At 42.4% G+C, this 26,935-nt stretch overlaps 1 protein-coding gene and 2 non-coding genes across 3 annotated transcripts in view; 1 reads left to right on the plus strand and 2 right to left on the minus strand.

Annotated features, from left to right (window-relative positions):
• Positions 1 to 1,002: 1,002 nt before the first annotated feature.
• Positions 1,003 to 1,094, minus strand: trnar-ucu. The gene is given in 2 exon segments: positions 1,003 to 1,038; positions 1,058 to 1,094. It is a non-coding gene; the product is annotated as a tRNA-Arg (tRNA).
• Positions 1,095 to 11,227: 10,133 nt separating this feature from the next.
• plekhg2 (pleckstrin homology domain containing, family G (with RhoGef domain) member 2) overlaps positions 11,228 to 26,935 on the plus strand; it is a 60,339-nt gene continuing 44,631 nt past the window's right edge. Inside the window, exons 1-2 of the mRNA XM_044031711.1 lie at positions 11,228 to 11,242; positions 23,440 to 23,517. Coding sequence (XP_043887646.1) covers positions 23,469 to 23,517 — 49 coding nt within the window. The 5' untranslated portion in view covers positions 11,228 to 11,242; positions 23,440 to 23,468. The remainder of the gene's footprint in view (positions 11,243 to 23,439; positions 23,518 to 26,935) is intronic.
• Positions 19,236 to 19,328, minus strand: trnar-ucu. Its single transcript has 2 exons — positions 19,292 to 19,328; positions 19,236 to 19,271 (listed from the first exon to the last, which is right to left on the minus strand). It is a non-coding gene; the product is annotated as a tRNA-Arg (tRNA).

Below are 26,935 nucleotides of genomic sequence, written 5' to 3' on the forward strand. Positions count from 1 at the left end.
AGCTGTGAACAAACCACACCCACAATTCATCCAGATCCTACAGTGGACGTCGTCTGCCTACAATGTAGAATTGACCACACTTATCATTTTATTCTGTTACCCATAGTTCATTGTAAGAGAGAAATGATGTACTGATGACTCAAGAAAGACTTCTGTGGAAACTCATTGGTGGGGGGTCCCCATGTTAGGAATTGCAGTCGCATTATGTCATGGCACATAAGAGTACTTGTACTTAAGGGAGGACATTCTAAGTCTGCTTGGGACTGATATCCAACACTTTGTCCATAAAGCTAAATTTAAAACCGCCACCTTTGAATAACTCTTTTTGAATATCACTCTTTTCTACACCAGAAGTCACATTATGGTCCTGTGCACCACAGATCCATGTGGCAGGCAAATGTGCACACCATGGGATGTGGCAATAAATAATGTAATCGCCAAATGAGTTGGTCATGTTGAATTTCCATTATTGCGTTATGACACCGCTGGTGGTCTATAAACAAATAGTGAGCATATCTTGAAACGTCAGAGACAGACCTTAAACACACTGTCCATAAGAGGTCATATCTGGTAGGATTCAAACCCTCCACTGTAGTTTCACTCATAGTCCAATGCTCCAATACATTGACAACAGGGAGGCAGAGGACTGGCACAGTCTCGTCCACGCAGTGTTTTCTGATGACCTGTTCAAGCTTTTGTTCCCAACAGATGCAATACTCACATGAACAGTAGGGGGAAGTAAAGATGAGAAGTGAGTTGTCACAACAGTGTTGACGTAGGGCCATAAAATGTAGATGACGAATAGGTGAAGCCGTGACCTGAAAGGGAACCAGCTCCAGTCTGACTAAGCGTATAGATGCGGGAGTAATCAGACTATGAATACCATTGTGCATAGTAGTATGTTAGCTTGATTTTAGTCAACATGTTTAGTAGAGATGAAGAAACCAAAGTCTATCTTTCACAAACTGACTGGGACATCTAGACCAGGGTGTACAAAATGACCGACTCTGGTGGGACTCGAACCCACAACCTTTGAATACCCTCTTTTCATTGATACTAGAAGTCCAATGCGCTGTCCATTGCGCCACAGAGCCACTGGTTGAGGTCTAGTCCATCCACACCTGAATGGGCAGAGCAGACGTAATACAACCATTATGTTTGCATAAGCACATTTCCTTCACTCTCATTAAAATCCCTCTGATTAGAAATCACAACTTTCCCTGTTTACCTTGGTCGTAAAAATAGTTTAAATCAGCATTAAATCAGACTAAACCAGTTTGACATGTGATTGTTGGGAAACTAGTTCAAGAAGCTTCACACTGCTGTTGCTGCTTGTCCTGATATTTGTCCTCTGCTCGTCCCCTCTCTGTGCACCGGTGATGTCTTTTTTCACGTCCTCCAACAATTCTTTAGTTTCTTCCTCTGTTCTCTGAAATTAATCTACAGGCTCAGCAGTTCATGCTGCTCCCATGTTCAATTTCAATTTGATTTACTGCTCAATAACCTGGAGTTCTTAAGAAGGCCGATGCCTGTGCGTAAATGTGCACTGAACTAATGTAAAGTGCTTGTATGTCACCTGTGGTCTTGTCTCTAAGTTCTGAATATGTGGCTGTGGATTATTATTATTGTTATATCCATCATTATATTTTTAACATTTTCTGTGCAATATCAAATTTAACTGTAATTATGGAAAGGGATGCAGTTAACAATTATTTTGATAGTATATAGAGTACTTGTTTGGTCTGTAAAATGTCGTAAAATGTTGAAAAATTATGATTGTGTTTCCCAAACCTGGAAGTAAAAATTGTCAACAATTTGTCCACAAACCAAAATGATTAAATTTTAATGATTTCTTGGTGATATGGAGCAAAGAAACCAGAAAATCACATTTAACAAGTTGAAAAATCATGAAAATGAGCGCACATTCACTTTTTTAGTAAACATGTTTGATAAATGAGGCCAATCTCATTTAAGTTGGTGGTCCAACTGATGTGTTGCTTGTTTGAGTTTTCACTCCTTGGGGAAGCTGCCTCTTGGCAGAGGTCACTTCCTGTCAACTTCCTGGTCATGGCGACATCAGAGAGAAGGTCAGAGGTTGAGGGTGGACGCCCTTGGTGCTGCAGAGGACACAGGAGGAAGAGGAAAAGAAGGATGATATTAAAGAGAGAAAGTTCCCTCTTTTCTTCTTTATCTCCTGACTTATTATTTTTCTCACCCCATCTTTCCTTTCATCCTTGTCTCTCTTTCCTTCATCAATTCTTTTTGTGGTTTCCTCTTTTTCATGGCTTCTCCTGTCAACCCTTCTCTTTTAGTCCATGTTGAGAAATAATTCAGGTTTTTGGAAGAGGGGTCCACAGTCAGACATGTTCCTCCATTTGCCGAGAATCAGCTTACACAGACACGCGTTATTTTTTTCACTTTGTCTTCTTTTTTTCTAAGTTTGTAACACGTAGTAAACCTCCTACTCTAGCATGGATTTTATCAGTCAGATCATTGTTTCAAATTCTTTGTTTTAACTTCCGGCAGAAACACAAATTTACCAAAAGAGGCAGGAGAAGATTCTCTTGATTGACTTTAGTGCAGCAGAGTGAGTGGTTTACAAACTGAAAGAAACCCGAGTTTCCAGTTTTATAAAACGCTGTGCAATGGCGAGAAAAAGCAGATCATATATTTTTTGGGATGTGATTGACAGATGTAGAATAGATTGGATGAGCCTTTCCTTTTAAGTTAAGTTTAGTTTCTCCAGGTGTCCCCACACTGTGTCAGTACCTCATACAAACACATTTAACAAAACTTCCCTGTTCATCTGTTCAACTTTTCCTTTTCTTTCTATTCTGAATGAGTTTTCTCTTTTCTGTCTTTTTGTGTTATCTTTTTCTAATCTTTTGTCTTTGTCTTCTTCTTCCTTTTCTCCACTTAAGTAAACGACTCAAAAACAGTCTCCCTTTTACTTTCTCTCTCTCTCTCTCTCTCTCTCTCTCTCTCTCTCTCTCTCTCTCTCTCTTGGCCGAGGCACTACTTGTGGTGTTGAGGCTCACTCGTCCGATCATGATCCAGAGACCACAATTCAACCAACCTCTCTCTCCCTCTCTCCCTCTCTCCCTCTCTCGCACACACACACACACACACACACCACATACCACAGCTGTAAGTGCCTCTTGGCAAAGATGTAGAAAGATTAGGACAACATTACTTGGCCAAACCACTCTCTCTCCTCTCTCTCTCTCTCTCCCTTGCGTGCACACACACACACACACACACACACACACACACACACACACACACACACTCAGAGTAAGTCTGTAATCAGCAGCAGGGGTTGGGAAGCATCTCTTCTCCTCTGCTAATTAAAGACCGTAAAACAAGAAGATTCTGACAAAATCCCAGAGAGGCTATGAGATGCTACAACAGGAAAACATTAGGTGAGTGACAGGTGAGCTGTAAATTACAGCAGGCTATAAAAGATGGTGGCCATTGCACGACTCACTGGTTGGTTCACAAAGTAAGAAACAGTGGGTGTGGAGAGGTTACCATGAGAAATACTCTGGCATTTTCAGAAAACATGAGTATGCAGCTAAACTAAATCTTCCTCCTCCTCCTCCTCTTCTTCTCCTATAGTGTGTTCCAGTGGTCTTGGACGTCACATCTGCAGAGGCGCACAGACAGGACAGGCATACCAGGCAAATGGGCCCCAAAGAGAAAAGCCCCCTTCTGACGGGTGAGAGGATCGGTGAGAAAACAGAACACACAGACCAACATGAGTCATGTCATAGACTGACCTGTGTGTGGCAGTAATGAGCCCCTCACCAGCAGCACATCCATTGTTTCTGGTCTGCAACAGTGTTAACACCCACCCAACAACTGTTTTTATTTGTGTGTGTGTGTTTAGGTTTAAGTTATTCATGTTCCTGATGTTTGATATCCCTCTAGGAGGGCTTAGGGCAGTGTTTCTCAATCCTGGTCCTCTGGATCGACTGCCCTTCATGTTTTAGAAGTTCCGTTACTCCATCACACCCAATTGAAGTAAATTGGTCGTTATCTGTCTTCTGCGGAACTTGATGGCGACCTGACCTTCTGAATAAGGTGTGCTGGAGCAGGGTGTACAGGTGATGAGGGAGGGGAGTGACGGTGGTGAACTGAAGTGCGTTCTAGTTTCCACAGAGTTTCATGAGTCAGATAATGGTGATTAATGTTAATTTAAACCCATTTGGTAAACACTTTATACTAAATGGTCTGTATTGACATAGCACTTTTCTAGTCTTGATGTAATTCCCTTGATGCAGAGACATCACGTGGGGGCTTTTTAATTAACTTTAATAAGTGTATGCACAGCATATTGTAAACAACGTGTCACTAAAAAGCAAAACATGAAAATAGAACAAGTTACCTTGGTGGCTGACAGTGTCGGGAAACGGGAATATTTGGAGTGGTTCAGATTTCAAAATAAAAGCACTTGATGTAAATACCTAAAACAAAGAGAGTCTCATTCAGGTTCCAGCTAAGTATAAGTATAATAACATTAATATGTTAACATTTACACTTGATGACCACTAAATGTTGATAGACAGTTTGACTTTTTCCTATCTCAAATCTATCATCCCTATTCAAAGGTTAGGAGCAACTTGGGGTTGAAAAGTATTGGCCTGAGGTAGGGATTGAACTCTCAGCCTTGCCACTGAAGGCCAATCTGCTCTGCTATAAGACATGTGAGCTGTGTTCAGCTGATATCTATGAAAAAATTAACTCTGGATCATAATGTATTAACAAGTTTTTGGGTCCGGATTCTGTACATTTTCCATAGATTTCCATTTATGAATGAAAAACGCAGCAGGGGATTGTCTGAGTCAGACGTGTTTGCAATAGCAGAAGAATGTATGGAATGTCCAGGAGAAGGGCAACGTCGGTCCCAAGCTGCAGGAGACAGGACAATCACCCGCTGGCTCGCTCGCTGTGAATTATATGGAGCTTTTCCTGCAACTCGTGCCATGTAAACGACTTCCCATCATGTCATGTCGTCATGTGGCCATGTTTGTAGTCTTTCATGTAGACAGCAGTTTTCTCTTCAAGTAAATGACTTTCTATAAATGACTGAGGTTTTCTCTTTGCAGCTGCAGTGAGAAATGGACCAGTGACAGAGAAGCCACGGTTTGTGGAACCGAGGATTTGATGCCGGGACCACATGACAACATACCGTGTGGTAATGTGGTCTGAGAGCATGAGGCTTCAAAGACACTCCTGAATTAGAAAGCCAGTCTTCACCTGCAGCCTTAAGGTATCAGGAGCGATGACTCGTGTTACAGATTCAATGTGTCAGAGGCGTCTTTCTTTCTTTGTTTCTTTCTTTGTTTCTTTCTTCTTCTGCTTCTTTTTCTAATGTTAACATGAAGGTAACCTCCCGGGCCACCATGTCTCCACTGCTTCCTGCGAGTCATTAGTGAACAGCCTCCATGAAGTCACTGCAGCTCATGTTCATATTCCATCTCTAATAACGACCACATTTCCACTGCTAATGACAGCAGCAGCCATCTTGGCTCTGTGTGCCGTCTCATTACAGGCTATCTGAGAAACTGATGGCAACACAGCGTGCCCAAACCTCAAGGCCAATGTGTGTGTGTGTGTGTGTGTGTGTGTGTGTGGTGGAAAAGAATAAACACTTTCTGGGGAAGTAAGAGGTCAGAGGTCATCTGGAAGAAAATGTGTGTGTTTGTAGGTGTGCTCAGTCATTGTTGGAGACAAAGACAAACAGAAACAGTAAATGACCACTGTAGATACAAACATGATCAAGTGTTTTTGTGAAATTTTTGTGAGTGAAAGCATCGACTTTGACCAGTGTTTGTGTAGTTTGTCTTCTGACACCAGAGGACAAAGATGTTTACATCAGGTGAGATGCTGTGAAACACATGCAGATGTTTTCCACAACGTCTCTCGCAAGCTCCCTTGTCAAATCTCAGAATAGTGTGTGAGTGAGCTCATGTTAAAGCACAGCAGGAAATGCTCCGGAAAAACATCCAGATATTACATAGTATGTGTTCCAGGGATGATTTCTTCTCCTTCAGCCGATTTCATCCAATCACAGCTCTCATTTGTCTTGTAGGACAGTCTAACTGCTAATTTATTTACCTTTACCTTTATTTACATTTATTTATCTTTACTATAGGCATGGATTTCTGTAACTGGTCGTTCAGGTTATGTGCTGTTAGAGAACCATACTAAGCTCCTGTGTATGTCACAGCTCCACTTATGTCATCTTCAGGCTGCGGTAGCTGCTTTCTTCGTATTGCGTCGTTTCGCTGAGTTGAAGAAAAGAATGTCAACCAGGAGGTGGAAAGACACCCAGATCCCATCATCTGTGGCCCTGCACAAACCACACTCCATCTGACACCAACTCTTTGGCCGCTGCTTCTACTCAAGCTGCTGATGTTGCTCTGCCAGTGGACTTGGTTACCTTCCCTGAGGACTTATGGCTCTGGCTCAGGACTAAACCTAATCTTCAGGCCCACTGTAAGAGGTTTCAATGTAGGATCCACTCTGTCACACCAAGATCCATATCAGCTGCCCTGGTCTTGATTCAGAACGGCGGGGAAACACTCCCTTCAAAATTACATCTGGGTCGTGAATCAATTCAACATCTTTGATTCACATCAATCTCATCATTCTCTGGACGTGTATCTAAGTGCATCTCTTGGACAGTATTATGATCTTGACCATCACTGGTGTCCAGAGGTGGAGGTCAACACCTTTACGGGACCATGGTGGTCCACGGAGGAACTGCTTGGTTCTGCACCCCCGACCAAACGATGTCAGAGCCTCCGTCTATGCTCACTCTTGGAAACTGTTAGATTCTCCAGAGCTGCTCTTACACACTCTTTGTCCTAGGACGAACTCTCATTCCTGACAAAGTCCTAGACATAATAAATCATATCAGGAGGTTGACAGGAATGTCACGCATGCAGACTCAAATGACATTTGTAAGCAGTAGCCTGAAGTGTTAAAAACATGGTCTGGTCAATGTCTTTAACACGTGCATTTAATTGACAATTTCAATCTGCCCTGGGATCTTTCCAGTGCAAATTTTGTCCATCTAGGCAGTGCACGTGTCTCAACCTCAAATGACCTCAGCATCTACTCAAGATTTTCAAATTCCTTTACAGGACAATTCAGGTCACCACGTTCTTTGAACAGGAACTGATGGTGTGGCACGTGTCCAGGTGACTCTCACTGTGAACATTAGTGTTATGATACATTAGTGAGTAGATATGTATATTGACATTAGTCATTAACGATGACTTCACTGCAGCCACAGGTACATGAATGACGCAACAGCGACTTCAGGTGTTTAGACGCCTGACACTCGGAGCTTTAGACAAACTGTTGTCTGGCACCGTTTGGAGCTGCCGTCCTTTTCCTTTTGTTTGTCGCCAACCTATTGACCTCTGCTGAACAAGAAACACACACACATACACACACACTTGGAGGGTAGCTGTTGGGAGTTGTGGAATGTCTGAGTTTGGAATAACACTGTCACGAACGGTGCCAGCCAAACCAGCACTGTTTACCCTGTGTGTGTGTGTGTCTATATTTTTTAGTGTGCACACTTGCTTACATCTGCTTCTGTTTGTGTATGCATTCCACCAATGTGTGTGTGTGTGTGTGTGTGTGTGTGTGTGTGTGTGTTTCCCTCAGTTTGTGTTGTTTGTCCAGTGCACACCTCTCATTGGTCTCAGCTGGTAAACTGGTTGCTGTGGTCTAGAACAGATGTGGTCAGGAATGTCACTGTGTTTGTGTGTTTGTGTTCGCTGACTTTAATCACTTCAGACATGAACAATGTTTTATTTGAGGATGTTTTTTTTGTGAAATCAAATCATAAATCAAGTTATTAAATATCACCAGACAGCAGCCTTTGACCTTCAGTCAAGAGTTCCCAGGATGACTCGTCCATTGAGGAGTCAAATGCCAAGTGATATTCAAGTCATGCAGACACGGAAACACACAACCCCAACAAGTGTCTCTCCTGAGTCTCTGTGTATGTATGTGTACATGCCTGTTGTTCTATTCACATAGGGTTCCACACATGTATACCTGAGCTCTCATTCAGTTCCATTCCTAAGCATTCTCCTTCAAATTCTTGGCTCCACATATTGCACTAATGTCCTCACCCCATCATCCACCACTGCCAGTCCTGTCCTGGCTCATATAAAGTCAGCAACACAAACTCAGCTCCATGACTTCAGCAACCCCCCCCAAAAAAAGACTGCTGTTCCGGGAAGGTGTGTGTGTGTGTATAGGAGGTGAGATCAGATTTATGGTCATTTGCAGGATATTTGGAGAAAGTACATTTTTGCGTTTTAACAAGGTAAGCTGCTTTGTGATTTCACCTGTGGTTGCTGTGACGACCGACTCTGTTTACTGCCTGTCGGTGCTCATTAGTTTGCCTGGCTCTTCCTGTCGTGTGTGAGCAGCTGCTGAGAGACAGATTTCGGGAAATGCTTATAAAAATTGTGTAATTGTGATTTTTTTTTCACACTAGTAATTGGGAGGTTCAAAATCCAATCATTACTTTATGACAATGTATGGATTGTTACACAATGGTTCAAGGTCTTTCTATTTTCTATTTATAATTGCCGTATATACGTTTGTATGTATTCTCTTGACTGTCCATCAGGAAAATACTACACTGGTTTGTATGAGTGTGTGATACAGGGTCTGCAGATGTTGGACGCACTCTGACAAAAAAAGCTGGCAACTGGGAGAAGACTACTACTGTAGGTATGTACAGTTTGAATATAAATGCATAAATGACATTTGATTGGTTCGTGCCTGTGAATGAATATTTGCATTATTGTCTTACAACACGCAGAACAAGTTCAGCAAACATCTGATGCCGCCAAAGAGAACAAGATGAAGTCTCCACCACGTACTTGTAGGTGTAGGTTCAATACCAGTGCTCAGCCAGTCTCCACCCCCTCTCTTAAGGTTACTTCTGGGTTCTAAAGGTCAAGATGGCACTGGACAATGACTACATCAAAAGCTTTCTGGGTTTCACCACCAACTTTTAGAGCTTAATAAGCCTCTTGGATGAGAAGATAAATATCTTCAAGAAGACTAAACCCGGGTTTCCTCCTACGGTCCAAAAACATGCAATATGGGTAGTAGGTAAATTGGACACTCTAAATTGACCGTGACCGTGAGAGTGAATGGTTGTTTGTGACCCTGTGATGGACTGCGATCTGGCCCTGTCTTGTCACCCTGGTGTGGAGGATAAAGCAGTAGAAGATGGATGTTCACTAAAATTAGTAAAAAAAAATGTCCTAGTCTAATGACATGATGATGAAACTACAAAATGAAAGAATACAACCATTATGCAACATCACAGTGATGTCATGGTGAGTTGGTATGTTCACCAACACCACATGATGTTTTTCCTTCGCCCTGTTCCTCTCCTGCTGCTACAAATCCCAAACTAACATTAATTAGTAAACAGACCTCATTCCCCCTCTCCCTCCACTGATTGGCCTCATTTCCCCTCATGAGTTGTGCTGTACAAACTTGTCCTCTCTACAATAAGGCCTTATTTTACAGTAGCTACAGCTGATTGGAATCTTGTGTTCTTCATTTAGGGGAAGAAGCTGCTCTTCTGTCTCTCCACGTGTTTGTTCCCTGATGGGTCGAGATTTGGCCTCATCTTAGTTTTCCTTCCTTCAGTGAATGAAAAGCTGCCGTTTGTTCTGATGCCATCACTTTGCTCAGTGAGTAATGACCTGCTGCACACCTGAGACACAGCCTCAGGTGGAACAGGTGAACACTGGCTGCATTATTAAGACGGTGAATCAATCAAATCTAACTGAGCATCGAATGAAAACACCAACGACTTGAAAACATGAAGGATTTTTAACACTAAAGACACACAATGATGCATTTGAACTTCATGATTGAGGCAGCAGACTTTGATGTGGGAGAGTGAGTGGTTTACAAAGAGCCATGAACATCAGCTTCCTTTTGGAAAAGACTGTCGAATGGTGAGACTTCCATTAGGAATAGTACTAAAACAACCAGCACCTTCCCTTTGGGTACCAGAGTAATGGTACGGTATGATACAAGTGGAGCTATAGACTCACAACAGTCAGCAGCACCCCTCCCTTGCAACCGCTGTTTCTTTCTTCATTTTCATACAAAGTTTGATGTCTTGTTGAGACAAACAGCCACAAACTGGGCAGAAGGAAAGAGCTGCTGGACGTCCTCCGTTGTTGCCTGTTGTGTCACGACACGGCCATCGGGCACAGTGCACAAACTACCTTCCAAGTAAAGGTACAGTTCTCAGTCGAAACGCAAGCCCAACCCAAACCGTACCACATACTGTGACCAAAATCACAACATAAACAACTAATTCACGGCCATAGCTGTAACACCACCATATATACATATATATGTATATATATATATATACAAATTATATATAGTGTATGAAGTACATCATATCTGTACTACACTGAGCATAAAATAAAAACATGGGGAATATTGTATTTATATTCAATACATTCTGCATGTGTCTGTGTGTTACATGTCGCAGCTGTTCTCAATGTCACTGATGATAATTCGCTTTGTCACGTGTTCCTTATTTAAAGCAGCTGAACTCAATCATACTAATAAGCGGCACTCATTATCTCAGGTGGTGAGACGTGTCCACATACTTTTGTCCACATCTCTCTCTCTTTCTCTGTGAGTTTTTGGTCCTCCCTCTCCCCCTCACCCCGTCCCTCCCTCCCTCTTTCCAGCAGCAGCAGTTGAAGTCGGGGTCGAGCTTCCTCTGCGTCCCGTAGCTCATCTTCAGTCCACGGAGTCGGTCGCATCTTTCACCGGGAGCAGGACGCCATGTCCGCCTGAGCCTCTGCTCCTCCTGCCGGGGACTCCTCTCCTCTGTTCGGATACTCGCTGCATGGACACTTTTGTCTTTCAAAGTTCTAAAAACTTCTCCGAGTGAGTTTTTAGTGGTGAAGTCAAGTGACCGGTGGGGGGGTGAAACGTGCGCTCGTGCACTTTTGAGCGCGTGCTCGTGTCCGTTTGCGTGTGACAGGAGGAAGGCTGCTGAAAAAGCTCCGGGAGAGAGTGTTTTTGAGCCAATGCGTCCGGAGCGTCCTGAGACAGCGCAGGAAGACCGGAGACTGGGTCAAGGAGACGCGGACGTGGGAGCTTGGGTCAGCGGGGTCTGCGGGGACGTTGATGTCTCCTGCCCCTCAACACCGCGGTACGTGGACTCAAAATTAAAGACGTACATGTAAAAACTATATATGGAATGAAAATAGCAGAGAAGCAGAGATTTAATGAGCTCAAAATAAAACTTGAATCTATAAAAATATCAATATAAAAGCCCCACAGCTCCCAAGTAGTCTCTGGTCGATCACAGTATTGATCAGTTGAAAGTTTTTCAGGGACTTTGCTCAGTCTTCGATCCTGATTCTGCTCATTTATTGACTTGTTTGTTGTCCTGCTTCTCTGAGGATGCTCACACCACCCTTTTAGAGACTGCAGTGTACATTGTAGCCTGTAGGAGGCACTGGCGGGTCTTTGTAAACCAGTTTTAATGTGAACACAGTGAAGTGAAGTGAATCTCTTTTGCTTAGAACAGCAAATCAGTCATTAGGTTTCAAGACAGATGTGGAGTTAAAACAAAACTAGACCACACAAGTACATAAAAGGTGCACAATTAACAACAATTTTGCTGTTATGTGTTTACATGTCTGCTTCTTTATTATACGGCATGGAACTCAAACTCCTGTGTTCATTTGCGGGATAGTTTTTTTTTTTTTTTAAATCAGGCCACACGGACCTTTAAAGACTGGGGGAATGTGTGTGTGTATGAGAGACTTTCCCTCTTGTCTCCTCTTTCAAACACTTTCTTCTAAAAACAAACATCCACCACAAAAAAATGTGGCATGTCAGTGAGATGGAGAGAGACAACGCAACAGACTCAATGAGACAAGGGGACAAAAGATCAGGAGACGGAGAGATGAAAAGACAAGTAAACAAAGAGATATTTGGGAAATGAAGACAGAGACAAAGAATGCATTGGCAAAGAAAGAGAGATGAGGAGACAGAGAGACAAGGAGACAAAGAGGCAAAAACACACAGAGACACGGCTTATGAAGAGACAATGATAACTGAGATAAGGAAATAGAAAGTGATGAGACAAGACAGAGAGGGAGAGAGACAAGGATAAAGGGACAAAAAGTCAGAAAGACAAGAAGACAAAGTTATTAAGAGGCAAAGAGAGAAGGAGATAGAAGATGACAAGACAGAGAGACAAGCGGCTCGAGAGATGGAGACAAAGAGACAAGGATAAAGGGACTAAAAGGCAGAAAGACAAGAAGACAGATACAAGGGGACGAAGTTACTGTGAGGCAAAAAGAGAGAAACAGAGACACAAAGCGACAACTTATAAAGAGACAATGACACTGAGAGAAGGAGATAGAAGATGAGACAAGAGAGAGAGGGACAAGCAGCTCGAGAGACAAACAGGCAGAGAGACAATGAGACAATGGACAATTGGTCAAAATAATGGCAGAGATTTACACTAATGATTAAAAACAGAAAGAGTTTTCTGCAAACTAGTGTGTTCTTTGTTGGACAAAAACTATTAAAAACACATCATCGCTGAGTCATGCACACACAAACACACACGACACAGGGAGCAGCTGGTACAGAAAATTACAGAGGTCCTAAATCAGGTGAAGTAATACGTGGTGTCAGTGAAGGCACCGCCGATACAGATAAAGTCACCATGAACACATCATCAGTTCTTCCACAGGTGAGTCAGCAGGTTAGAGGGCTACGTCTGGAGTTATACAACATTAGTGACAGTGATGGTGTGTTCACTGACTGAAAATCTGTTCTCACTGGCTGAAACCCAACCATGAAGTCACCTCTCAAATCTTTCTTGCTTGCTTTCTTTCTTTCTTTCGTTGTTTCTTGCATTACGACCCGGTCTGACATTAACACTGACCTTGTCAGGACCAGTTGTCCTCACGGAGACCAAAACCTGGTCCTATTGAGTCAGAATCTCATTTTTGAGGAACTGCTGATGGTGAGGGCTAAGATTTGAATTGTGGTTATGGTGAAGGTTATGGTTGCCACGCACACACACTAGTTTGCAGAAACGTGTTTCTGTTTTTAATCATTAGTGTAAATCTGTGCCTTTATTTTCACAAGCTTTGTCTCATTGTCCCTATGTCTCTCAAGCTGCTTGTCTTGTCATCTTTTATCTCCTTTTCTGAGTGTCATTGTCTCTTTGTAAGTTGTCGCTCTGTGGCTTTGTCTCCTTGTCTTTCTTTTTGTCCCTATGTCTCCTCATCTCTCTTTTTTCTTTTTCCCTTCATTTCCCAAATATCTCTCTGTTCACTTGTCTTTTCATCGCCTTGTCTCGTAATCTTTTGTCTCCTTGTCCCTTTGAGCCTGTCTCTTTAACGCTGTCCAAATGAATGGAAGTCAGTGCATGTCCTTAAAAGGACAGCTGCTTGAATTTGTGTGTCTGTGTGTGTGTTGACTCTAGTAATTTAAAGTTTAGTTTGTACATGTATTCAGATTATTCTGGCTCCGCCTCCCATGACATCCCTACATGTATGCTGATAACGTCATAGTGAGTTTCACTCAGTGTCAAATGTTGCAGGATGTTTGCAGGAGTCAGGTATGATGTTAAAAATGAGTTTACAATATTTAGAACCAATCAAGAACTGAACTGTGTGATGAAGAGCAAATCAAAGCTGGTCCAGGGTGAGACACACTGAGGAATGAGGGACTGAGCTCACACTGCTGGTGGATGGAGAGAGCTGGGAGGATGGAGAGATGAATGACAGAGGGATGAAGGAGGGAGAGCTGGACAAGGGATGAAGGGTGGAGGAATCAAGTGTAATGGAAAATGCCTCCCAGTATTCACTGCTGATTTTTCCATTACAAAAGGATGGAGATGTGATGTAGAGTTGAAAGACAGAGGGACAGAGGATTGAGAAATGAACATGAAGGACAGAGGGCCGGGGGATGGAAGGATGAAGGATAAAGGACAGAGGGGTGGAGGAATGAAGGAGGTATGAAGGATGGAAGGGGTGGAGGACAGATGGATGAAGTAAGGATGATAAAAGAATGGGAGGGACAAAGGACAGATGGATGAAGGAAGGAAGGGATGTAGGAAGTAAGAAGGATGGAGGACATGGAGATGAAGGGATGAAGGAAGTAAGATGAAGGATGCAAGAGATGAAAGACAGAGATGAAAGAAGGAAGGTGAAGGGATGAAGGAAGGAAGATGAGGGGTTGAAGGACAGAGGGATGCATGATGGATAGATGAAGGGAAGAAGGAAGTAAGATGAAGGACAGAAGGGTGAAGGAAGGAATATGAAGGGTTGAAGGACAGATAGATGAAGGACTGAGGGATGAAGGAGAGATGGATGTGTTTCAGACTTGTTTTACCAGCATCTCACTCGTCACTGAACACAAACAGTTTTACTTTTATTGTCATGTCTCTTTAATGTCTCTCCTTTCACAGACTGAAACACATGGAGCCGTCACATTCACAGGCAAACAAATCAAACGCACCCCAAGCATTTGAAATATGTGCAAGCCTGTTTAATATTGGGGATGATTATGGGATGTGGAAGGATGGTTTCCTCAGTGACCAGTGTTTGTCGTTTATAATCATTAGCATAGTCTGTGGTTATCAAGGCTCTGCAGTGACGTGTGTGTGTGTGTGTCTGAGACTCAGGCGACACATTTATACCGCACTGTTTCCATCCTCAGAGAAACCTAGTAAACAACATACACATAGATATGCGGACTGAGTGAATATTTGACATGTCATTGATGCTCTGTGATGATCGATGACAGTGCAGTGGACTTCTGTGGAGTTGACAGACAAACTTGTCCATCAGTTACCACAGTTGAGCAGCGCGTATCAGTTCACAACACTTTCCATTTGGGTGTCTTACCCTTGTGTTGGTCAAAAGTGATAAAGAAGAAGATGGTCACCATGAAAACTTGCTTGTGGTTAAATGAGGAAGTATGCACGTACCAATCATTACAAGTATGCACTCAAGGAATGTGAGGACACGCAAATGAGGGTTTACTGGATAATATTAAGCATGTATGTGTGGAACACTGGACTGATGTGGACCCTCATTTAGGCGTAAACAGAACCGCGGCGTTGTGTGAGAATGTATACGTGGATAAGTATGACCCAACCCTTAGAGTTGTCTCCTTCAGAGTGAGTTCACGGAGTTACAAAGAAACCTGAAAACAAGTTGTGCTAAAGGACTAATGGACAAACGACTTCTAACTAAAACACACACGTCCAAACACACACAAATACCAAGGTTATGGGTTTGAGGGTTATGGGACAGGACATTCTGGGAAAGTGAGGACATTTTGGGTGGTCCTCACATCTTTAAAGTGCTTTTTTCAGGGTTAAGAATATTTGGGACGAAAGTGGGGATAATTTGTCTGCTAATTGCAACGCACCTTCCCATGCACATCAAGCGCGATGTGTTTATTATGTGTTTTATTAATTATGCAATTAAAGAATTAATTGCAATTGTCCATTGAATTATGAGGATTAAGGGGATGAATGCAGCAGTAGCCAGGAATGGCAGCTCACGTCCGTGAAAACTATTTTGCTTGGAAAAATTGACTACAATCTGAAAAACATGCGAATAATTTGCACAAAGAAAATGCATCTGCTGTGCAAAGTCCTTAAGGGTAAGGGTTGGGGTAAGGTTTGGGGTTAGGCACAGAGAAATGTGTTCTCTCTCCCAGGGCTGTGAGAAAAGAATGACGTCATTATTTTTGTAGCCCTCGTTTGGGAGTTCTTGCAGCTTGTTCTTGACACATCATCTGGGCAGATCTTTTTTTTTTTCTTCTGTGATGTCCGACAGCTTCTTTGTGATTGGCCACAAATTTGATGTGGGCGTGGTTAATGTGGAAATGTTCTCTGTTCTTGCAGAGTTTGTTCAGGCCTTTAGTTGTGATGGTTAATGTTAGGGTAATGTCTGTGAGGGTCCTCTTGAATGCTGCACACAAATGCTGTGTGTGTGTGTTTGTGTGTGAATGCACTTGTCCACAGAAATGACTCCTTAGATTCTTTGGAGCTCCCTCGCCTGGATTCTGTCTCTCTCTCATGGTGCATTTTTGACGAAAGCTTGAATAAAGATTACATGGTCGAGTTGAGATGTTTGGACTTGAGTAAAATATTTGTGTGACACCATCTTGTAAAAGCCAGAACCAGAAGGCTGAGTGAGGAAATGCTGTGGGTTTGAATCCCATATCAGAGTTGAAACAAGCAAAAACTGTTTCATACAAATTTCATACATTAGAGTAGGTCATGGTCACACACAGAGAGGCAAGACAATGTGCGGAGGCCACACTGACCCATAAAGGAAACACACTTATTGTATTTTAGAAGAGAGGAGGCATCTCTCTCTCTCTCACACACACACACACACACACAGGGCTGAACACAAACCCAGTGACAACGGGTGTAAACCTGTTGTGGTGAAGAGACAAACAGACGCCCTTTGTGTGTGTGTGTGTGTGTGTGTGTGTGTGTTCTACTGCACTTTCATTTAACTGAGTAAAATAATAACTGTTGTTGTTGATATTGTTTGTTTATAAGCTCTTCAGCAAATCTCGCAGAACAGTGAACAGCATCTTAATGAAACGTGTTTGTAGTATTTACAAACACGCACATAAATGCAACTGCATGTTAATGTCTGATTTCATTAACACGAGTGTTGTCACAGAGTGTCAGTCAGTATATGTGTGTGTCTGTGTGGTCTCATACTACACTGTATGCACAGCTCCTCATTATTGTCCTGCTGTTTCCATTGTGTTCATAGCGTTGACCAGCCGCTTCTCTCTCACACACACACACACACGAAAAGGTACTCCCCCCCCCACTCCTTACCCTCTAACAAGAAATTAGGCCATAAGAGCCCAGAATGTGAGACCCACACTGCCTGTGTATTGGTGCGTAGATGTTTCTAGGCCACGACTCCTAATTAAACATGTGAAGTACTCAGATCAGAAAAAAATGGTAGGATCTACGACAACCTCCTGTTTCACAGAGGGTTAAAATTTGTCACGTTGCCAAGGAAACACACTTTAATAAAACATATTTTCCCCTTAATAAACAACCATGTATGATTTTGCTGTATATTATGCCAGACTAACAATCAGTTAAAAAAACTTAAAAAATCCTGAAATCATGTGTTAATCTCCAGCATTTAGCAAAGGAATGTCTAAAATCTCAATATTTAACAGAGGAGTCTGGTGCATTTATTGACAGAACTGTCGAAAGTGAGACGAATCGCAACCCAGATATGTGTTTCGTGCAGCCGTGCTACAACAAGCCTGCAGAGATACTATAGTAATGGAAAAGGACGTATCCTGTACCAAACCGAGTCGATGGCTGCGGAGGAGACACATTTTCTTATAAGGACTTTAAATAATATTTAGAGTTTTGACTGAGGTGAAGATCATCCTGATATCAGGAGTTTATGTAATAGTGGTGAAACACTGAATTCAGAGGAGCCACAGAGACTTAAACCTCTGACCTTTGACTGTTTTCTCCTGTTTTCTTGCTCCTCTATGACAGTAAACTGAATATCTTTGGTTAGTTTGAGGATGTCATTTCCTCATTTGGGAAACAATGACATTATTTACCATTTACTGACATTTTACAGACCAAACAATTCATTAATGAATCAAGGAAACCAAAAAGCAGATTATTCGTGATTCAGAAAATAGCTGCAACCCTGGATTCAACTTAATTCCGATGGGAGTGATGAAAATAAACCACCAGTGTGTCCCATCGTTTGAGTCTGGATGGGACGACTGATACTGTGACACAATCATGTTTTGTTAAACTACAATTGTCCCTTTGATACAATGGACAATATCACAGACCCACAAAATCACAAAACACCATTATTCACCTAAATGCAACACACACACACACACGCGCACACGCACACACACACACACACACATAGACTGTTGTGTTTTGTTTGGTTTTATTTTCTTGGCAGCAGACAGTGCTCAGTGGACAGTTTAAACCATTGAGGTGAGGTGAGGCTGTTAAACTGTCATCAGCAGCTCGATGTGTCCTTGTCTATGTGTGAGTTTGTGTTTGGAAATTCCCTGTATGTATTTATGCTTTTTCTGTGACTAATAACAGACAATAACACCCAGACGCTGCTGTCACAGAAAAGGTTACTCTGTGTGTGTGTGTGTGCGTGTGTGTGCGTGTGTGTGCGTGTGTGTGCGTGTGTGTGTGTGCTTCCCAAATTGGTGGAGAGAAATAAAATTACAGACAATTAGTTTTTATTGGAGGCCTGGAATGACAGAGAGAGGGGAGAGCGAGCAGTGATTCATGACACACATACACGCATACTCACACACAGACACACACACACACACATCTTACACCTGGTTTAAACCACAGTCACAATGAATTTGATGTATGCTATTTGTATGTTTGTTTTACTCTGTCTGACACTCTGGAGGGGATCAGTTGACAGACAATTTTGTGATAGTGGTTGAAGTCAAGGGATGTATAAAAGCTTGACTCTGTTGGGACTGGAACCCACAACCTTTGACTAAAAAACTAGCTGTCCGTTACTGCGTGGAGTCTTGTGTGTGTGATTATGTCTGCAGTTGTACATTCTATATCTGAACAAAGCTTTTACTTCAGTGTAAAAGATCACTGTAGGTGGGTTTCTGGGACACACACACACTGCCCTGCATCTTTAAGACGTGACTCTTCTCCAACACTTAAAGGGTTATTGATTCAAATAACCCTTTAAGCTGTGGGGATGAAGAAGATGTGACTGACATTATATGTGGACATCGGTATAACTGTGATGCGTCAAGCCTGCATTAAGTAAGACTTATTATCTGTGTAAGCTCAGAGCCACAGGAATACTTTGATGGTTCCATCAGACCAGTCAAACAACAGTAAGACAAACTTTTCTTGGAAATGTAGGGGAGGAAAATTTTTGTCAATCTTCATAGGAAGCCTATTATCCATGTAACCTACAACCTTTGAGTTACTCTTCCATCACTGATGAAGATCAGGCGACTGACAGTTTGTAAAGACACCTTTCCTTCACATTGCCACTGTGTAAGATTTTGGGTATATTTGTTATCGTGTTGAGAATGAGGTGACTGGCAGTTTAAAACCACACCTAATACATAACATATGACTCTGGTGGGACTCGAACCCACAACCTTTGAATCACTTCCTGTGTACTTCAGCTAGAAGTCCAATGCGCTGTCCATTGCGCCACAGAGCCCTGTCTTTGTCTGTCAATGGGTGCTAAAAAGAACACGCAAACAAGGCAGTCAGAGATGGCAGACTTCACCCCATTAACTCAACAAGCCTCTAGTGGCTTCTGTCGGTCATATTGGCAAGACAGTCAGATAGACACACAGAGCCACTTAAAATTCCACTCCATGGGGTGAAGTGATAAATAGTTGATTCAGTGTCAAACACCAATAAGAGTGGCTGTCTTGGCCACTCTTATTGGGCCACCTCTCATCTAAGAGGCATCTCCAGCTCTGACTAACTTGTGGAAAAAAGAGGGTTGATAGGGTCACTTAGAGACAGAGTCTGGAAGAGAGCTAAAGATGATTTCTTTAATTCCTCTTTCAAAGTACCTGTTTTTCCTGGCCTGAATGCATATGGTAAATTCTCATCATCATTAGATTGTCCTTTAGATGTACATGTAGGTAGTTCCTTTGGACAAACACATTTCTGTTGGGTCTCAACCAGTCCATTTTGCTATGGAGCCAAATATATAGTTTTTAACATAACATTTGACTCTGGTGGGACTTGAACCCACAACCTTTGAATCACTTCCTGTGTAATTTAGCAAGAAGTCCAATGCACTGTCCATTGCGCCACAAAGCTATTATGTGTGAGCCTGATCAAGAGTTGAGCTGGCTATGTAGGAGAGAAAAGACCACAGAATGACTTTCAAATATCACAGGAAGTCTATTTTCTGTGCTGCATTGAGCAGAATGGGACTTAAACCCATAACCTTTGAATTATTTTATCTGAAGAGGATCAGGTGACAAAGGTCTAGACAGTGGTTGAAGCTAATGAATGTATAAAGCTTCATCTAAAGTTGTATATCCATAAGTTTATCGGTGTCTCTGTCTTGAGGATGAGGACATTTTGTGCAGTTGAAGCCTTCTGATGTTTAATTCTACATTCTGGGGGGACTTGAACCCACAACCTAGAAATCCGGTGCACGGTGCCCCCTTGTAATCTGATAAGATATTTGTGTTAAGCAGTTGATCAGTCATTCTGACTCTAATACCTAAAAAAGAGGCCAGTGAACATATAAATCTCACATCTGCTGGGACTCTAACCAACATCCATTGCATCACTTCCTTGATTTTTAATCCACACGTCCAAAGTGCTGTCCACTGTGTCACAGAGGCAGTTGAACCTTTTCCCATTTAAAGGAGATCTTTTTTCCTTCTGGTTTTTCCCAGTGAGTCATGTTTGATTTCACAAGTGCACAGTTTAGTTTCTTTTCTAGTGGCTGTAGTTTTCTCATGTTTCATACAAAAACAAGAGTGACCTTTGTTTTGTTGTTACAATATGTTCGTATTTTCATGTGTTCGGGAAGAGGACTTTTTATGATTTATCTGTGAAAGAGTTCTCTCTCTCTCTCTCTCTCTCACTCTCTCTCTCTTTGATCATATAAACACTAACTGTGATCGATGCAGGCAGAACTCAATCTCTCTCTGTCTCCCTCATTCTCTCTTTCTTATTTTCCGCAGACCCCAGGGATCATTAAGTGTGATTAATAATTTTAAATTATCTCATCATCTGTGTCTCTAATTGCTCTCATCAGTCAGTCTACTTTCCTCCGTTTTAGTTTTCCATCTCGTGGGTCCAAACCAAAACTTATCATACTCGCTGGCTTCTCTGTGATTTATTGGTCGTACAGATTGAATGCAGCACGCTGTTTCAGTAGGAAACTGGACGAAATAAAATAAAGATAAAGACTAATGTAGATCAGACACCTGGAGACATTTTTTTTTTTTACTACATCACGAAGGAGAACGGTTAAGATTTTTTTTTTTTTGCCATGACAAGATTAATCTCAACATGTTGAGATTAAACTTGACATTTTTAGAATATCATGTCGAGATCCCAGACTGTGTTTGGTAACTAAAGAGAGACACTTTGTTGATGATTTGTGATCGATGTTTTACCGCTTCCAGTCAAAAAAGAGTTCCAACAAGTCAGAATCTCACGCTGACATTACAACCACGTCTGAGATTGACTGTCCAGGTTCAGTGGCAGCTTCTGTGGTGTGGGTTCTCTCGCTGATGGACGATGGATGTCGAAATCTTGATATTTAAACTTTATTCTTGAAGTCGACATGTTGAGATTAATCTCGTCTTGGCAAAAAAAAAATTCATGCATGGTCCAAGTTCTCCTCACTCTAAATTTACCATAGGTGAGAGTGGCTGGATCTTTGTCTATCTACGTATGTGGCCCTGCGATGCAGTGGCGAACTGTCGGGGGTGTACCCCGCCTGTTGCCCTATGTCAGTTGACACAGACTCATGACCCTCATGTGGAGGATAAAGTGGTAGAAGATGGATGGATGGTCCGAATACTCTGTCTTACAAGTCTACCAAACCAGTACTTTTGCAAAAAAATACCACAGCCGACCGTGACCACAACACAAACCTTTGCAATACAGACCAACCACGACCTGACAGGATGATTGTTTGGACATTGAATTGATGCGTTCTCCATTTTTTCTGCGTCTGTGTTTGAGAGCTGTGCTACAAACACTGGAACGCTTACAGTATATGCAGATATGTTGGTTATGTCTGGACACAACTCTGGTGTCATCACTTGCTATTAACAGTACAGACAGTCTGGCTGAAAAGATCTGAGTTAACATAAATTTTGCAGTTCGAACATCACTTTTGTGTCTAGAGTTGGAAAACTGGACTTGGTGTGAGGCAGAGGTCACAGGTCAGAGAGATACAGTAGATGTAGTCAAATGTTTAAAGACTTTTTGATTTTCACTTAAAAGTGTGCATTGATACTTATCAACAGTGTCCTTTGACAGAACTTGCACTCATGCATTTTGGTTTGCAAATAAAAGGTGGCAACATCGGTCGTTTTTGTTACAAAACTAGTTTAAATAATACAAATCATCATGTGAGCTCTGTTTTTGTAGGTACAGTAGTTGCGCTGGTGGTCTGGCAAACAATTGACACGTCAAGTGTTTGTATATTTATGTGACTGGGGTAGAGTGGTCTTGGCTCGACCACAGCACTTTACTAGCACTGCACACTCATTTAGAATAAAAGTTTATCACACCAATTAATGATAGTGAATGTGACCTCCCCTCTTAAACCATTAATTTTACTCACCAGAACACACACACAAACTGGGTCCAAATGCAGTGTGCAGCATGTATCTGCACACAGGGAGCACTGGGGGTACCTTGCTCAGGGCCAGCCCAGTCCTTGACCTGTCCTGGGATTTGAATCAGTGACCCTCCGGTTATAAGCCCTACTCTCTTCCACTTGACCATGGTGCTGTCATAAAACTCAACTCTGGTGGGATTCAAACCCACAAACTTTGAATCATTTCTTTGGTGTTTAGCTAGAAGTCCAATGCACTTTACATTGCGCCACAGAGCCCTCGTGAGATTGCTTCAAGCGTAGAAGCAACCTGAAATGAAACAGAGGTAGGCGACAGTGAGCGTTTTGATCAGCCTGACCACAAATCTGCTGCCATTTTAGAGGACGAAGTGTCCGCAGTCTGCAGCCTAACATCAACAGTTTACTTCTGTAACAACCTAGGTGCATGCGTATTGTACTGGGGGGAATGACAGTATACTACAGCAGCCTATTCAAAGTGCAGGGACTTGAACCTGCAACCTGCATTATGGACTGGACAGGAATGTCACCAGCCATTTCCCCTACAACCCCCCTTTGGCCCCTTCCTTCCCCCTCGTGTGACCCACATCTTTCAGTGCTTGAGCAAACAGCTGCGTTCATGTACAATCAACTAATTGGGTCAACCTGTTGTACTGTATCACTTTCTTTGTAGGAGGTCGTTGGCCTGCTGTGTACACACACACACACGCACACACCACATTCTTGCTCCTCAGCCAAACATTACATTTGTCCTCATTGCTTTTTCTCCTTCAGGATGGACTGTGTCTCTTTGTCTCTTATTCTCTGGTAGACTGATAGACTCCCTCTCTCTGTCCCTCTCTCCCTCTCTCTCTCTGTTTGTGTGTGTTGTGGCATGTTTTTGAAAAGAGGAAGAGGAGGGAAGAGGAAGGACAGAAACACTTCCCGCTTATGTTCCTGGATCAGACAGAGGGTGACCATTTGTCATTATTCTTTCCTCCAGATTTCTACTTCCTGTGACAACTTCACATCATGCCTGAGGGGTCACGGCGTGGCAGCCAGCGATCGCCCAGTACCACAGGTAAGAGACGGAGGGGCAACATCCTTGTAAACTTTCTGCAGATTTTACTTTATTTAGAGGAACTGGTAAATGTAGCATTTCACAGTCCAATGAGTCCAGTAAGATTCTTTCTTCTTCTGGACTGGGGGCTGTATATAGAAATAGAGGTTTTCTTCCAGTTTGAAAAGGAAACCCGAGGAAGTATGATGGATGTAGCAGTTAGCCACAAGGGGGCGACTCCACCAGTTGCAAAAAAGAGCTCCATCCATGACGGCACTTCTGACTTGATTTATAACATGAGCTAACTTTTTCTGATGAGTTAATGGTTCCAATTGCTACTTTCAAGTTTTGTAAATGATGTTCCCATTTAGCATGGAGTTTGCATGTTCTCCCCTGGTGTTCCTGGGTTTTCTCCAGGTTCTCTGGTTTAAGGATTAGGCAAATCGGACCATGGGCCTTTTGCCCTAGGTCAGCTGGAAATGGCACCACCGCCTGCTTAACCCTCATGTGAAGGATAAAGCAGTAGAAGATAAATGAATGAATGTTCCCATTGAGAGTAACATAGACAATAAAGCATTGCACATATAAGTGGACACCAGTGTGATTGACAGCTGATATTGTGTGCAGTTGGTGCCTGTTTGCAGGCGACATCTTTGAACTTCAACCACCAGAAATTATCCTGGTTATCCTGTCACATTCTGAATTGATTCCTCCAACACATGTGTCTTATTATGTGTGAATAACGGAAACAAAAAAAAGTAGATCTTATCTGAACAAACACTGGCTACTAGTGCACAGGGAAACACGCAGACTAAATACACAGATGGAGGGATAACAACAAAACTCAGGTTGTTACAGCTCCTTACCTGGTCGATTCATTGCACACCAGAGACAAATAATAATGGTGGCCAAACAACACCAACACATCTAAGGAACATACTTGCAAACTAGGCTTCAACTCAACTGCATAGTTAACAGTGAAATTATTAAACAATTATGTGATTTTAAGTGATGTGAACCATGGTCCAGCTGCACCTCTAGTGGTAATACCAAAGGGAAGATAGATGCTGCTGTCATGCTAATTTGTATCATCATCATCATCATCCTCTAAAACAATGATTTTAATTATACTTTTAATCTAAGAAATTAGTCAAATAATTAGCCAGTTGTTGCTTTTGGTTGTTTTTTTTTCACATTTTTGCTTTATTTAAAACTGTTTTGAATTCGATCTCAGGTTTCTCTGATCCGTGACTTCCTGCCACAATTGAACTAACGCATGCATGCATGCACACACGCACGCACACACACACACACACACACACACACACACACACACACACACACAGTAATGATGTGTAATTACACGCTACACACAGCTACCATGCTGTTTTGTTGCTCTGCACTTATATTGGCTTCCATAGTTAGAATTCACGACACACTCAAACATACCAGAATGTTCTGAAACACTCTGCAATTATAACATAGGCAACAGATTTGTACACAAACGTACAGTGTGTGTATGCATGTTAGATTTTCTCACTCTCACACATTCACCTACCAATATACTCTGCGTGCAGGAAGTTGTCTGGTTTTGGGTGATTAGGTGCAGCACTGAACAATGTTGTTGCCATGAAACGCACACACACACACACACAGCAGATCTGTTGATTATAACCATTGAAATGAACGAAGTAGAAAATGGAGAGAACGCCCTGGATAAGGAAAGAAATGACGAGATGAGCGATAGAATAGAAACAGGAGAAAGGGAGGAAGAGGAGGGGGAGAGACGGTGGGGAAGCAGGAGGGGCGGAGACAAATAGTTTTAACTCCAGTTGTGATGATTGTCCGGATTGTGAGGCAGAAACAAAACAGTGCGGAGGACAGGAGAGGGCGATGGGTAGGAGGAGAACATCTGACCTCACGCCAGGAAGCAGAACGATGTCAAGCGATCAAACTGCTAAAGGAAGTTCACTCGTGTAAACACAAGGACGCTGCAGGGTTTGGCTACGACCTGTCAGGAGGGGTCATAGGTCATGTCAGTTCTCTGTACTGCAGACAAACTTCCTGTCTCCTTCGACGTGCCACCTCATCTCGTCTTTGGGTGTGGTCGGTGGTTGCTGTGTCTCATCTTTAGCCTTTTTTCCAACAGGAAACAAAAGTTTGTGCCACTTCATCAACGACACTCTCTCTTCCACACCAAAAATTTCGCGATTGTACATCACAGCACACTTTTGGCATTGTAAAAATATCTGTCTGGATTTTCCTCATTGACACAAACTCACAGTAAAACATCTCTTGTGTTCCTGCGAAATGAAAATGCACATTTGTCTCTGTGGACCCTGGATTACAAAATGCAGTTTGGGGAGATAAAGCAGTGAATTTCTGACAGGTTTGATAATGCTCTCGACTTCTAACTCTTTATTCCTCTCTTGAGGGATTGAGCTGTCATGTTGATTGCGAGCCTAAAGGTACATTCCCACTTTCAACATCTGGTTTAAAGTTACGACCTCCCCGTCTTGTTCTTTATGGAAGAGGAAACTCAGCATTATGACCAGTGTCAGAATAAATGCGTAGTTCACTGTCTCTTCCCTGAAGAGTGATGATGACGCTTTCTCTCTATAAAACACAAATCCTATGGTTTTGCTTGCCCCTACTGAAAGGGCAAATGTTTGATGCGCAGAAGACAAAGAGAAAAAAGGTAGAGTTCATGGGTTCAATGATGATTAGGGTTTATTGTCAAAAATAAAGGGACAAAACGGAGACACCGTTTTTGTTGTCCACCATCAAATTTAAAACCTCGGCCCTGCCGTCACCACCCGAGGAGGGGGGAGATTTACCAACAAAACTCATTCTATGTGCTCAAAATATCAAACTTTAGTACACTGAAACTGTATTTTGTATTCATATTAAGTACTTGTGTATTAAGATAAAATATTCCTTTTTTGATAATGTTTTTTTCAATTTTAAAGGACATGGATGTGGAATACATGGACACTGCGATTTGTCAGTGGTGGTGTGTTACATCACTGTTACATCAGAGATATAATGACAGCAAAGTGCCGCTCTGTCATTAGTGTCATCTCACTGGAATCCAGTCCACCTTATGGTTTTGCAGCATGTGTTTAAAATTCCACCTTAAAGCAACATCCACAGCGCACCAACGTCCGCTGACTGCACACAATGTAGTTCAGTCAGTCATCATCTACCGCTTTATCCTCCACCAGAGGGTCGCGGTTGGTGCTGTGCCAATCTCAGCTACATCGGGCGATAGGCGGGGTACACCCTGGACAGTTCGCCAGTCCATCGCAGGGCCACACACACACACACAGATAGAGACAAACAACCATTCACTCCTATGGTCAAAACAGACAGCCTGTCTGGTTTAGTTTGGCCTTGGTTGGATGTGCCTTCAGAAAATTGTTTAAATGTTGAATCTGTG

Source organism: Solea senegalensis, linkage group LG8 (genome assembly GCF_019176455.1).
Source record: "Solea senegalensis isolate Sse05_10M linkage group LG8, IFAPA_SoseM_1, whole genome shotgun sequence".
NCBI lineage: Eukaryota > Metazoa > Chordata > Actinopteri > Pleuronectiformes > Soleidae > Solea > Solea senegalensis.